The sequence below is a fragment of the Sylvia atricapilla genome, chromosome 1, assembly GCF_009819655.1.
Source record: "Sylvia atricapilla isolate bSylAtr1 chromosome 1, bSylAtr1.pri, whole genome shotgun sequence".
Classification (NCBI taxonomy): Eukaryota; Metazoa; Chordata; class Aves; order Passeriformes; family Sylviidae; genus Sylvia; species Sylvia atricapilla.
Genome location: NC_089140.1, coordinates 145,329,903 through 145,345,199, shown reverse-complemented (window position 1 = coordinate 145,345,199; position 15,297 = coordinate 145,329,903). Strand labels below are relative to the sequence as shown.

General features: G+C 41.7%; 1 protein-coding gene across 13 annotated transcripts in view; it reads left to right on the top strand.

Annotated features, from left to right (window-relative positions):
* The window catches only part of ST3GAL1 (ST3 beta-galactoside alpha-2,3-sialyltransferase 1), a 77,938-nt gene extending 62,729 nt beyond the window's left edge, over positions 1 to 15,209 (top strand). For all 13 annotated transcript variants that reach the window (XM_066336426.1, XM_066336482.1, XM_066336472.1 and 10 more), the window contains 4 exons: positions 2,932 to 3,111; positions 7,854 to 7,899; positions 10,113 to 10,232; positions 11,710 to 15,209. In XM_066336426.1, the coding sequence (XP_066192523.1) occupies positions 2,932 to 3,111; positions 7,854 to 7,899; positions 10,113 to 10,232; positions 11,710 to 11,883 (520 nt within the window). In that variant the 3' untranslated portion in view covers positions 11,884 to 15,209. The remainder of the gene's footprint in view (positions 1 to 2,931; positions 3,112 to 7,853; positions 7,900 to 10,112; positions 10,233 to 11,709) is intronic.
* The last annotated feature ends 88 nt before the right edge of the window (positions 15,210 to 15,297 follow it).

Sequence of the window (15,297 nt, the reverse complement as noted above, 5' to 3'; positions counted from 1 at the left end):
AAAAGTATAGAGGGAAAAAGGTTTGCGCTTACAGGTAGAAGTTATTTCTACAGCCAGTGCTCACGAATGACCTTTTAGACATTTAACTGACTGTATTAGATTTGACTTTCTTTTACTAGTTCATTGTTGGAACCCCTAAGCAGTGGTAGGATGGGGAAGCCAAAGACACTCTTCAGTGTACCGGAGTTACCTCTTTGGCTGCAGGTAATTTGTAAAGGATGGCACTGCCTCTCCCTTTTGAGGCAACAAGGTTGGCTACTTTGTTCCACTGAAAGGCAAGAAGGATCTAGGTAAGCAGAGCTTATCCCCAGAGGGCAACCAAAATATTTGGACTAAAGTTCATCTCTGATGTGTCATCTGCCTTTCACATCACAGTTGCCAGCACAGTACAATTTGGAGAGCAATAAAGGGTGGGAAGGGAGGGATTGCTCTTGAAATGCCACACGTGGGATTATTCTCTCAGAAGTAACAAAAGCCTTAGTAGGAAGCTGTTCACTGAAGTAAAGAACAAATCAACAGAAGATCAACACTGTTTGAACTGTTAAGCCACCTTGGCTTCTGATGTGACTTGAGCATGTCATAGAGTCTTCAGGTGACATCTAAATCTTCACTACTCATATCAGGAGTTACTTCCTTCAGTTGCATGCCTTGCTCCCTGCCAAAAGTACCTCCCCAAAGGCAGAGGCACCAACCTGGCCTTCAGATCCATGAAGGGAAAGGGAGAGTGTTCAACATTATTCCTACTTGTTGTAAATATGGGGTAGCTGCAAGTGTGGGAAGCTGTGGTACATTTATGCTTAACTCTGTCCTTCCATAGGGAGACAACCCCGTTCCTGTGTGGACTTTCTTTTATTGCCTGTCCTACATTTCCAGACTCATGCAGAAAAGATTTTGCTAGACTCAAAAGGTGGTAGTAATAACTAGAGAATAACACAGCCCAGGTGCATGTTTCTGCTCCGAGGCCTTGCCCATCCAAAGCTCTTGGTCACTTAGTGAACATTTCAGTCTCAGATTTATATTTCAGCAATCTTAAGCCAGACCTGAAAGGATTGCACAGAGAAGGTGACCCCTCTGTGCGTCAAACACAAAATCTCTGGTGACCTGAAATTCACTTCCACATGCTCTGGCAATACAGCCAAGTGCAGGGGGGAGCCAAGGAGTCTGAGGGCACCTTTTCTTCCAAACAGCATGTTCCAGCCCACTTTTATTTGTCCAACTATTTATGACATTTATTTGTGTAATTTTCACGACAGAAGGAAGTTCCTGCTTGGTCCTTCCTGCTGAGGCTGGGTGTGAGTTCTGCCTTCTGCCGTGTGGCACCAACAGCCCCCACGGGTGGCAGGAAAGGTACATAGACCCAAGGGCAGATTGTAAGATGACCAACATGTCACCTTTGTCTTTGTCTTGATGGAAAGAAACACCCATATTTTATACCTTTGACTGACTAATCTCAAGATAAAACACGGAAAGTCACATGCTTTTCCAGTATTTCTACACAGTATGGTGTGGGCCTCTGGCAGGGAAGCCAATAACAGGGAACTCACTAACAAATCCATGAGGCTGGCAGGATATTCTAACTACACCAATAGCTCCCTTGAAGGGAGTTAGAAAAAAACTTAAGTAATTCACCTGGGGAGAACTGCAATAACACAGCCTGGCATAGACTTGATAAACGGATTTTGCCTCTCCTGTTGTCATTAACCAGGGCAGCATGTTGTCTGGTAATGTATGATGCTCCTCATTACCTCGTCAGCTACATCCTTCCTTGTCCTCCCTGTGCTTCTGCCAGGAGCTGAGCTAATGTTATTGCAGGAAAAAAAGAAAAAAAATTTGCTCAGAGACAACTGAGGGGTTTCTCCATGGTTTTTCACAGCACCATAGATTCATGCAAGTTGCTTCAGGGGTCTCTAATGTGCACTGTGCTGCACTGCAGAAATATGCAAATCTCTGCCACTGAGGAGCTCAAGCATCAGGTAGAGAATTGCTGATGTGTTCCCAGATTGGCTTTCAGAAGGCAACACAGGCATAGAGGCATTTTTGGAGTCCTAAGTTCAGCAATCCCCTCTCTGTTCCCTGTATGGGCCACTCATTTAAGAGTTGGACTCAATGTTACTTGTGGAGCCCTTCCAACTCAGAATATCCTCTGATTCTGTGATACATCCAGCACAAGGCAGGGTAGCCCTGTTTAGCCAACATGTCTTAACTGAGCCCTGGAGGCCCTGGGCAGAGCTCCATGCACTGACCTCAGGGTTTCCTAAGGCACCCCATGTGTGTGCAGGGACCCTGAGTATCTGTGGACATTGGAGTACATGCTGCAAAGTAAAAGTAAGGTTTGAGTAAATGAAGGGTCAGCAGCAGGTCCTGTATTGGTCACTGTCTTTGTGTCTATTTGGCACTGACTTTGGTGCCTTTTGTGGAAGAACCATAAGGAATATTTGCTGCTTCTTGTCACTCATAGCATAATTAATTACCTTGTTCCTAGACATTGAAATACACCTGTATGGGTAAGGGGGAAATGGAACTGTAAGAAGGCATGTACTTCAGGGCAATGTTTTCTCACCAGCTGGATGGTGCAGCTTTAGGATGAAGTGAGATGTATCCTCATGACTCACCACTCTTTTGATGACTGTAAAGGAGATGCAGGGATGTGCTCAGAGATACACCTGCTTGGTAGACACTCCTGTTCAGTCCAAGGAACTCCACACTAAAGCTGAGGTTTCATTTACTGTTCAGTCACATGGGTTATGATTATTCCAGCATGCCTGAGGACCCCAAAACACTGTCAGGTCTGTCTGAACACCCTGGATATAGCACTCCCCTTAGCCATGGGAGCATGCTCCTGTACCTCAAGCAAATGACTTGATGAAAACTCACATGTGCTTGTACTTACCTAATTCCTCTTCTGTCTCAACTCTTATTTTCGGGCTGCAGAATGAACCGTGCTCCCACGGCTGGCTATGAATCAGATGTTGGGAGCAAGACCACTCACCACTTCGTTTATCCTGAGAGCTACAAAGAGCTGGCAGCAAACGTGAGCATGGTCCTGATCCCCTTCAAAACCCTGGACCTGCGCTGGGTTGTCACCGCTCTCACCACAGGCACCATCAACTTGTGAGTAAGGGCAGCACAAGGGGTGGGAGCTCCATACTTCATGTGGCTGTAGGAGATGACAGCCTACATGGGGCAAATCTCTGTTTCTAGCAAGGCCTAGGGGCGCTTTACAGACCCTCTCGAGTTAGAGTTCAGGCCTAAACTCTTGATTCCTAGGAAAAGCTTAATGTTATGATGCAGTTGTTGAGGCAAAGATCGAGATCTTTACATCTCCAGGAGTCTCAGAGAAGTAAAGGTTGTCTCCTGTTACAGCAGCTCTCTTGTTAGAGAGCAGAAATGAGCCAAGACACAGGCTTCTTGTTTATCACAGCATGAAAAAGGTCCTGATTTATTCCTCTTTACAGCTCAGCCATCCTGACTCCAGCTATTCACTCACTGTGACTGCAGCAAGCTCCTACTGTAGGTTTCCCTGCAGCCTCTGACTGCTGGTTATTTACAGCTAAACTCTGGCTGCAGGTGTTAGTTTGCAGACTCTGACTGCAGGCTTTTTACCCAGCTAGACTGTGACTGCAGGTTCCAACAACAGGCTCTAACTGCAGACCCAGACTGACCTCACAATACTGATTCTCCTCAGGATCATTTTTCTTAATGATCTTCCATCCATGATGAGCTTCCTCTCATTAGCTAACCCACTCCCTTTTATCACACTTATCTTTATTGGATATAGCTGTGGCTCATCAGGGCCAAGGCTGAATCAGGTAATTAACACAGCTCTTACTTTTCAGGAGTGAGGTTACCTGTATTATTCCCTTCTCCTTCAGTCTCCTGCTAGATACATTTATGACAGCACCAGAATTAGAAATGTGATTAAAATGCATGTTTCTTCCTGAAAGCCTGCTAGCAGCCTGCTTCCTTCTGTAAGCTGGCTTTTCCTAATCCAGAGAATGAAATACGTGACATTTGTACTGTGTGAGGTTATCTGCTGGATGTGAAACCACAGCCTTGTGAGATTGCTTGGTGACACTCTACTATGCATAGACAGCAAGAGCAGATCAGATTGCTTTACTCCAGGGAGAAATACTTCAAGACATTTCAACTTTTTTCCCAATTTCAAATTCTCAGAAGATTTAAACTTGGTGAAGTGTGTCTTGGGCATGTTGACTGGGCATAAGACCCATTTTGCAATTTTAAGTAAAACTCTTTGATGGAAAAATAAACAAAGTTTTATTTCTTTTCTTAATTTTCTTTTCTCTCTTTGTAGATACATGTTAGATAATTTTCATTTTCTATTAAGATTCCCTTAACTTGTACAAATCTGTGTTAGCTTCATTTTACCTTTTTATCACCAGCATTTAATACATGCAATCATAAACTGGGTTGAAAAAAATCTACCTTCAAGATATCCTCATAACTTGGGAAAATCAGTACACTTAGAAAAGTGTACCACTCACTACAAGAAAGTCATTGAGGTGCTGAAGCCTGTCCAGAGAAGGGTCATGGAGCTGGTGAAGGGTCTGCAGCACAAATCTGATGAGGAGTAGCTGAGAGAGCTGGAAGGGTTCAGCCTGGAGAAAAGGAGGCTCAGGGGGGGACCTTATCCCTCTCTACAACTCCTGAAAGGAGGATGTAGCCAGATGGGGATTGATCTCTTCTCTCTAGTAACAAGAGACAGGACAAGAGGAAATGCCTCAAGTTTCACCAGGGGAGGTTTAGATTGAATATCAAAAACAATTTCTTCACCAAAAGAGTTGTCCAGCACAGGCTATCCATGGGAGTGGGAGTGTCACCAACACTGCAGGGATTTAAAAAAGGTGTAGGTGTGGCACTTAAGGACATGGTTTAGTGATGACTTAGCAGTGGTGGGTTAACTGTTGGACTCAATTATCTCAGAGGTCTTTCCAACCTAAATGATTCTATTGTTCTATAACTTACATGGACACACATTTTGCAGGCAGGTCCACTGCCTGGCCCTGCCCCAGGAGAAAGCTCTTGGTACTTCCTGTACTCTGAGCCCTGCACTGATTTCAAGTGAGCCCTTAGCCTATTAGGAAGATATAACTGCTTGACCACAATGCAGTCACAGCATATAAAAGGGAAAACACCTTTGCTTAATAAATTACAGGCTATATTATATATTTATAATTAGATTGTATACATGGGCTTGGTAAGCATCTGGTATAAATTAGTGTCTATTTAACCACATGAAAGAAATACTACTATTTTAAGATATTTGTCATACTCAAAACAGAGAAATTGTGTAATTAATAAGCTGGAATAATAAAAGCAAAAAATCATAAGCATACAAATCATAGCAATATATGTAGCATAATTTTAGCCTTGTAGAATTAACCTACAAGCATGCATTAAACACACAGTGTTAGATAATGGATATAAGGAAATTGTCAAGTGCACATTTTTAAAGGGGAGAAGGCATGAAATAAAAATAAAACATGTTTGAAAGTCAGCATTTTGGAAAGGAAGAAGTACATATCTCCTTACCCTGGTCTGCTTGGGCATTATTCCATGTGCACAGGTTACATAGTGCCAGCTGAGTTTAGGCTGACAAGAACCCAAGTGTACTCATAGCTAAAAACAATAAGCATCCTGTATTGATTAGACTTTTACACAGTGTTTAATTTTCTGTATTTCATCCAAATGAAAGAATTTCTTAAAACTCAAAACCTGAGAGTTAAACATATTCTTCTTTTAGTATTATCATAATTCTTGCAATTTTTATGATTCGAAACAAAAGCCAATCTTTGGATTGCCTTAATATTAGCTTCAATTAATAGCTGATTCTCTCAGATATTCTCAGTTGCATTTGACTGATGTATTTCCATCTAAAAATGTCTCTCTAAGACTAAGCATTGATCCAGAAAAGACTAAGAAATGCCTTCTCTGGGATAAGAAACTTTCAGGCCCTCATCAGCCATATATTTACCTTGGTAGCCTTCACTTGCAAGTCTTCTAGGAATCTGCATGGTGAAACAACTCCCCTTAGTTTGTCAGGTATTGTATTCTTTAAAATGTTACACATCTTGGGTCAAAGGATCAATAAATATTTCGTACAACATGGCCAGGAATAATAACAGAGTTCACTAGAGCCTTGCAAAGTGCTCATGGAAGATGTTTCCCAGGTGATATATTACACTGGCTGTAGCCCCCTTAATCAAAGGTGTCAATCCTGTCCCACTCCTGTGTGGCACCTCCTGGGTCTCATTCCCTGGCTGCCCTGCAGCCCAGGTTTTACCTGATCATAAGAGCAGAGGTCTTAATCAGTGTGCCAATATTGTCTGTGTCATTCTATGAAATTCTGCAGCCACGTGACAGCAGGACTTGGGTGTTTCTTCTGAAACAATGAAGTAGCCCTTGGTTAAAATTACTAATGTCACCTGACAAGAGCTCCAGCAGTCTCCTGGTTAGGTCAGAGATGTCCACAAGTCATGAACACTGCATTCTTGTCTCTTTGGTCTTCTACTGTATCTATCCATGAAATACAGCCCTCTTGTTTCTTTCACATCACCTTTTTAGAAAATATTAACTGTTTATTGAATATGATATTAAGGAAATTCTAGCAGCAAAGAAGCTCTTTTTGTCTTCAAGAGCACAAAAAGGGCATGGGATCACCAAGACTATGTTTACTGATTTGATGATTGAGGTTAGGTGTGGGCTGCAGCTGCAAGGGCATATTTGCTGAGACCAGGTTGAGAAGTCTGTCTGAGTGTCCCTTTCCCCAACAGCATCGCCTCTTAGGAGCCTTGGAACCACCCAAAACCTGTCTCACTGCCTCCAGCCCAGAGCAGGGATTGCAGGTCAGGAGAACATTGCCAGGTCACCAGTGGTTTCGGAAGATTTAGATTGAGTTTTAAAGTGATGATGTTCTGTGGTTCAAAGAAAATAAAACCTTAATGACAGGAGCCCTGTCAACAAAACCCAAGTGAAAACATTTTGACTGAACTAATGGAAGGCTTTGCTGATTTACCACAACCCGTCTAAAAAGTATGCAAGATATCTTTTGGGATATACTCCAATTACAAGGCCAGTTAACCCGATTTTTTTCACTTTGAACAAACTCAGAATGATTTTTTTCTTACAGCACTCGTGATGAGCTGTGCAATGTCAGCGCACACTGTGCATGAAATATGGGAAATGAAAGTTTTTTTCATTTCCAAGACATGACTCGTGATTTCAACCCAGTCATAAGGTGTAACTTGGAAATTTTTTGCTAGAAGCCTTCAGCATCATCCTGGGGAGGAGGGAAAGAGTTTTTTGTGCGGGGCTGTATACTGAGATTGCCCAAGTTTCAGATAACCACAGAACTGGGGAACTCTGCTGCCACAGACTCTGAAAATCCTGTGGTAGCTCCAAGTATTAGAAGAGGAAAAGTCTCCCCCTGGTGGGGGAAGGTTTTTCTGCCAAGAAATTAAACAGTCTTTCCCATCATCAAAGAGCAAAGACTGAAAAAATAATGATCCAAAAATTAGAAGTCTAGAGCTCCACATAGTATTGACTCTACAGTGTATTCTCAACTAAATCTTTGGTGTCCTACTGTCAATAATTAACTTGAATATTTCAGAATGTAATAGTTTCCCATAAAATTGCTTCAGTGACAGCTCAATTCTTTTCCTGCTGTGTTACTTAATTGCAGCCTCATTTTACAGCAACTTCTTGAATTTACTACTTTTGAATAATTTGAATTTATTACTGTATGTGATGAATATTCTTTCTCTGGAATTACATAAAAATACTAAAAAGTTGGGCTTTTATTTATCATGGTGCTGTCTTTCTTTTTTCTTTAACAGCACATATGTTCCAGTCCCAAGGAAAATCAAAGTCAAAAAAGAAAAGGTGAGCAATGCTGGTTTGTGGATTTGTTTTGCTGATTTATTTGTAGGTCTTTTGCATCTTTGGGAGACTGCAAGAATCCAAGCAAGCCCTTGACATTCATAAAAAGTTGCAGCCAAAATACAGACACTTTACAAGGCTCAGCTAGGCTAAAGATTTGGCTCCTGTGTGTCATTTAGGCCATAGATCAACCACTAAATAACTGTGGTTGGAAAGAAATTGCCCTTGTGGCTATGCTATTGCATGAACACTGTTCTGAAGGTTGCATCACTTCCTCTGGTGCTGCTCAGGGGCATTAAAAGTGCAGCATTGTCCTCTACAGTAACTGCTCTGTTCCTACCCATTGCAGTCGTTTGTATGAAATGATACTGAGGAGAGACTTCAGAGGTTTCCTTAAATAATTTTAATATTTGAACCCCAATGATGTTTCTCACTCCCAGGTCAGTTCCTTGTAATAAGGAGCTCAGTGAACTCTGAACAAATAAAGCTGTGTGTTTCCAAGTTCAGTGGAGAATTCCTGGTGGTGGGCTCTTAGCCCACAGCTCCAGTAATTACCTGTACCCAATTAAACAAGCTTGGAGGCTGAGCTCAGGCCAAGTCCAGGAGGGTTTTGCTCCAGGTGTATTCCAGGTTTCACAGGCTGTGTTCAAGCACAGTTTGCATGGGAGCACAGACAGGGACAGGCTGAAGGCAGGATTTGCCTTGGGGCAAGATGTTAATTCCCATGCAGGAACTTAAGCCACTGTGCAAAGACTTCTGTTGCTGTAGCTGCATGTTTTGAGGATATAACCAAGCCAGGCTGTGTGGGAGAGGACAAACCTCTTCAGTGGAGCTTCAAGAAAAATAAAAGTCTCATTCTCTCAGCCTTTGGAGAGACTGATTTTCTAAAGAAGTATATGTGTATAGTCTATCAAGGGCTGTTAAAGTATGATATTAGCTCCAGAACATTAAAATTACAAATTAAAGCACACACCTTTAATTCAAGAGGCCAGGTTATGCCAAAGCCTTCAGGTGAGACCCTGAACTAGTATCAGTTTATTTTCCTTTGCTTCAAACCATGGGCCTCTAGGGTGCATTAAATAATCCCTCAGCTCATCCTTACCTGTTGTGAGGTGCATGATAACCTCTGCAAAACCCCTGTGAGAAGCACCAGGGCAGGTTGTTAAACTCACATCACAGCTGAGTGGCAGCAGCCCAGGGTATGGTGATAAGCAGCAGCGTCCTGGGCATGAGAGGAGGAGCCTGTGTTTCTTCCCACACTGCAGTGCAAAACACCCTGTGAGAAGAGATTACACACTCATGCAATATCAGCAATTAACCTCTGACTTTGTAAAAGGAAAAGCCTTGCAGCTAACCAGAGAGCACTGAACTGCTGTCACTCTAATTACAAACACAGCATGGAGGGAAAAGCCTCTGTTTGCCTCACTCAGGGGAGGGGGTTGAAAGCAAGGGCTCCTACCAGTCCTTGGATTTACTGTACACTCAGGTCTTATCTTAAGTACTCTGACTCGGTGAGATGACCTCTGTGAGATAAACAAATGCATTTTATGTCTTGTAAGAAAAAAACCCATACAGCATAGAAAAATGGCATGTTTGAAAAACAAGATAAAAGGAGCATAGAGGACCTGATAGGCTTCCTGATAGTTTACATTTGGCCCTTGGTTTCCTTAGATCTGTACCTATAGAGATACCAAGTCATGGCTGGCACATTGTGCAGAAGAGGCAATTGCTCTTATGTTCCCACTCAAATTACAGTTGGACTGACAGTCTTAGGGGCTTTTTATAACCTAAATTAATCTATGGTTCTGTGAAACATGTCATGGCATCTCATGCTTGCCTTGTTCAGGACTCCAACTCCCCAGAGTTCACCTGCAGGGTGCTGCAGGGAGAGTTGAATGGCTAATGCCTAATTTCCATCTCCCTTGTGCCGTTCCATACCCATTGGTTTCAGTAGGAATCTCCAGGATATACATTACTGTAAGCAGGAAGGATATCAAGACCAAGGAAGGGTTATTGATATGTAATTGCACATAGGAAATATTCCTGGAGGCACTTAGTATGAGACTTATTTTTGCCTTTCACATGCCTTCAAGGAATAACTATTATTCCTTTCTTATCTGGTCTCCTACCCCAGTGTCCTTTAGGAATTATGTACTACCATTGATTTTTTTCCCAGGGTATTTAACTAATGAGTCTTTCTCTCCAATTTTGCCTAGATCCTGGTTTATAATCCAACTTTTATGAAATACATCTATGAAAACTGGCTCGAGCATCATGGGAGATACCCCTCCACAGGCCTTCTGTCTTTGATGTTTGCTCTCCATGTATGCGATGAGGTAAAATCTGTCTGTGTTTGGATCTGTGGATGAAAAATCAGGACATTTCACACTGAAGAGCCAGGAACAGCCCCTGGCCACTCACTCACTCACTCACTCACTCACTCACTCACTCACTCACTCACTCAGGCTTTGTTTCCCCCTGTCCACCTTCTCTGCTATTTACCTCTGCAAACATATGCCAACTCCTCAGAAACATGCAGACATGCTCAAGTGACAGTGATGGGTTTTTTTAATGTCAGCAAATCATAAGGTTTACAATGCACTCCAGGAGAATATAATTAAACATGAACAGAGATTCCAGCTGGTATCAAAAGACATCTAAACATGAATGGTATCTGTCCATCTTGCTAGTGAAAGTTTGAGTTATGTTTTGTGTTGTATTTTCAAACTCAGGCTTGTGGATTTATACTGTAGGTTGTAGTAAATGCCTTTGCTCCAGCAGTTACTTGGGGAAATTCCCTGGTTTGAGTGATCTGAGGTGTTCCAAGGTGACAGGAGACTCAGCTAGTTAAGAGTAAGGCCAGGTCAGCTCTACAAAATCCTGCAAGCATGGGCTTGTCAGCATGGGGGATAAAAACCACTTTGCTGGCAAAATTGTGTTCTGGACACACATCTGCTGATGAGAATTTTGGTCACCCAGGCCTGTTCTGCTTGGAGAGGTGATGGAAATACTCCTAAAGATACTGGAAGAAACTCTATCATAGTCACAGCAGATTGGGTGGAGCCTGTTTTCTGGTTAGCAGGCAATGAACAGGGCTCTGACATTACCAAAACCAACTTAAAAATAGCTCATATTTGAATGGGCCTGGGTGTGGGTGGTTTAGGGAGCTGCTTTGGGGCTATGACCCATTCAAATCCAGTCAGACATATCACCAGTTTAAATAAATAAATCAGTTTAAATAAATCAGTGGTGGTGTTTAGACTGTTACGATCAGAGGAGACAGGCACAGCTTTGGGAGAGGAGAGGCTGTTGGTGGGTATATATGCAAAGAACAAAAAATCCATCTGTCTCTGAAGTAACTGCAAATACCATATAATCAAGCATATAAATGTGGTCACCATGGGTCATTATTTGGAAGACCAGGACCAAACCAAATTTTTTGCCATTCTTTGTGGCTTAATTCACTAAAGAAGAGATTCCCATCCCAAGCCACGGATCTCCTGAGGTCAATCATGCTTAAGGGATAGGAATGCATTTTCCTATTGTTAAACAAGATTGGATGGATAGAAATCTCCTTTTGCCTCTGAGTTCAGGTCTGGTGTGTCTCAGCATAGCTTAGGGTGTCACCTGCCTTGGGTAGACCTTGGGCTGTTTCTCTGTGGTCATGTCATGCAGCAGAAGAGTTTGGGATGCCAGTGAGGACCTGAGGTGCTGCTGCCTGTAAATACACTGAGAATAAAGAGTTTCTTCAGCATTTCAGATGAAAAGCAATTGCTCTCCAGTCTGTAACACTAGTTCTCCTTCCCATCCTAGGTGAATGTGTACGGCTTTGGAGCTGACAGCAAAGGACACTGGCATCATTACTGGGAAAACAACACTTCAGGTGGGGCTTTCCGGAAGACAGGCGTCCATGACGGGGATTTTGAGTTCAATATAACTTTGACTCTTGCCTCCATCGAAAAAATAAAATTTTTCAAGGGCAGATGACCCTGGTCACGGGGACAACTGGGGGCTGCAGTTTCCAGCATGCAGCAGAAGAAAGCTCAGTGAAGATGATCTGGGCTCCAGCCAGATTTGAGAGCGTGGGTCTGTGGTGGGTTTGGAGCATCTCACCCTGCAGGGAGCGAGGCCCAGGACCAGCCTCGAGCTGCGTGTGATTTCCTCTGCGGAGAGCCGGGAGCTGCCAATCTGCTGTGGGAATAAATTAATCTCTGCTTAGGCTCCACGGCTCAAATCTTGAGTTACTGATGAAAGATCTGCCTGTTGCAATTAGAGGAAGCCTGAGCACAGGAACTGCTGTCTGTGTGTCTGTTCTCTCCTCGAGCAAGGCAGGAGATCCTTGAAGAAGAGTGAAAATGACTTCTGGGACTTGAGATCTGCTAAGGCAGCTGTGAACATCATAGTAAGGATTACCTCAAAGAAATGAATTCACTTCTGCTGTTGATCTTCTTTTTGAACCACCTCTTCTCTGTTCTCTTATTACTTCTGTTTTCATGCTGTATTAAGGAAAAACGTGATGAAATTGCCTGGAGGAGTAAATGTTTCAATCATTGCCTCATTTTGCATTGATAGTGTCCAGAAAATATGAATCAAATCCTCTCATGTATTATTTAGTATTGCTTCTTACACAGCCATAATGATGGAGAAAATAATACTGAAAACTCCAGGAAAAAAATGGCCTTTTTAGCCACTTGTCTGTCTCCTTTGATTATATGTAATTTTGGGTTTTTTCGTTGTTTATTTGTTTGGGTTTTTTTCTGGAAAATACTCTGGATATTTTCTCTTTTTTTATTTAAGCAGTTTAAGATTGGGAAGTGGACTTTCTTCAACTCATTTATATGTGCCTTTTATAATTGCGCAACAAATGTGATTTTTTTTTTTTTTTTTAAGATGACAAAACCTAAATTAAACATTTTTATAAAAGGGGGAAAACTAACCAAAGTTTAACTTCTGTCTGGTATGCTTTTGTAGTCAAAACCAATAATAACAACTCCTATATTGTATATGAACAAACACAAACAAGACAATTTTTAATGGTAGCTTTTACCTTTTTGATGGGAAAGTATTCAAAAGTCCCAAGGAAAATTTCATTCTTAATTTTTTTTACAAGTTTAAAAATGTGGTATCTCTTTACAAGGTCTCAATTTGAAATGGAAAAAAAATCATGGTTTGGGATACTGACTAGTTACACACTAAGAATCTTTTGTTCTATAGCAGCACCTATAAAGACACAATCTGCACAAGCTGATCTTAGGGCATGAGACAGACTTCAAAATTATTTATATCTCTAGAAAAATGTGTGTATTGATGTCAGTACCTCCAGGCAGTGAGAAGAGGGAAGTTACAGTGGAGGTTTTACAGCCACAGATTTTTGCTGGAATCAATGCACAAAAGCTTCAAGGACAGATAAAGTATAAATCCAAGTTCAGGCAGTGAAGAATGGAAAATAGTGATCTTTTCTTCTCGATATCATGAAAACAGGACTCGTGGATTATGGATCCTCTTTCAGCATTGGTGAAACCGGAGGAGTTCTTGCCACAGACTTCAAGGGACTTTTGATAAGGCTTGGGAAAAATGACATATTAAATTTTTTAATATATCACACTGGTTGGAGTTTATGGCAAAAGAAATCATCACCTAAATGTCCTCTCTTCTATGCACCAGTTGTGGCAGAATGTCCAAGCAGATGAGTATTGGAGATAGGTGAAAGCCCTTCAACAGTGATGTGCTTCATCCAAGATTTATCCCCTTGTCTTTCTGCACTAGATGGTACCAGTGAGGTGCCCTCCAAGGCAGCAGTACATGGCACAGTGTCCTGGTCAGCTGGAATTTTGGGGCACAGCACCACTCACCAACATGAATTGCTTTACCCACGTGAGTATTACTGGACTCATGGCATATAAAGAGCCCAGGATGCCAAATGTCTGTGTGGGAATTGAGCTCCCTCAGCTCGTGTGACCCTTCAGTTCAGCAATATGGAAAGGGCAGGATTTTCAAATCCTCATGATGAGACCTGTTAATGATCTTCATGTCAAGAAGCCATTTCCCAGCATGGTGGCCAACAGAAAAATGTGTCACAGGCACGGTGGATTTGATGGGTTTACTGTCTTCTACATGTCCTTTGTACAAGAATGAAGCATTACTGCCTGAACTGTGTTTGTTTGCTTTAAGCATTCCTGCTTGTTTAAATTGCTGTTAATCAATATGCCTCTTGTGAGATGCTGCAGTAATACAAACAAAGCAAGTGTAAGAGGTAAAAGACTATGTGTAAGACACCAGTGATAACTTCCCAGTGTGACTGGATTTTGGAGCTTCAAATACTTTTCTTTTTTTCCTCATGGACAATTCAGAAACATTGACTGCTCTTTCAGTCATTTTTAGAAAGACCTGGAAGAAAACTCATGGTTGTTTATCCCCTTGATGGTTTCTTTGGTTTTGTTTTGGTTTGGTTTTTTTATCACAGGGGTCAATTTGGAATCAAAGACAGTGGAAAAAGAAGCCAGCTATAGTCTAGCCTGTGTTGTTCTGAAAGTTTCCTTTTGCTTTTCTAATAAAATTTCCATTCCCCCATTAACATTCTGCCTCTGACAGCACATACAAAACCTCATGGCTCATACATGCAGATAGATTTAGTGTCTTCATCATGGAACAAGCTGCAATTCCCTTTTTTTTTTTTTTTGTTGCCAACAGTAAGCAGTAACTGTGTGCCGCTGATGTCCATTTTTCAGAGTGTAAGGAGAGCAGAGAGTGGATCTCTCCAGGTGTAGGATGAGGAATAGTTTGTGCCATCATGTTTCTATTCCAGGGGAACTTTTTCTAGAGTCCTTTAGGCACCTGACTGTTGTGTTAGATACTTGTCTCAGTTTCTCCACAATTTTGCTGCTCTTTCAATTGCCTTCAGAATCAGGAGATACTGACAGATGTTGCTGAGTAAAGAATTAATTCCCACTGGCATTGTTGAGGACTGTTTTCCTGCTAGAAACTTTTTGGGTTTATTTAGTTTAAAATAAAAAAGGAAAACATTTAACAACATGTCAAGGCTTCAAACTCTTGGACTGTATTTGCCACCACTGCAAAATCTCTGAAGCACTCCTTGAGTGTGTGTTATGTTTTTTACCAAAGCCAAATCTCTTGAGCACTTTTTCCCTCCCATGACCAGGTTTTCTTTGTACTTTTCTCTGACTACACAATCAATTACGATTTTTTTCTCTAATGGTGGGGAGTCTCACACAATCATTCGTTGACATTTTATTTATTTAATTTTTCAGTATGATATGAATCAAAATAAATTTTTTTATTGTAATCAAATCAAAGTGTTTCTGTGCACACTTCTTTCTCAACAATATTTTGATTATCTCCTAGAACTTCCTCTGTCACATAACAGTGTAATGAAGCTTATTC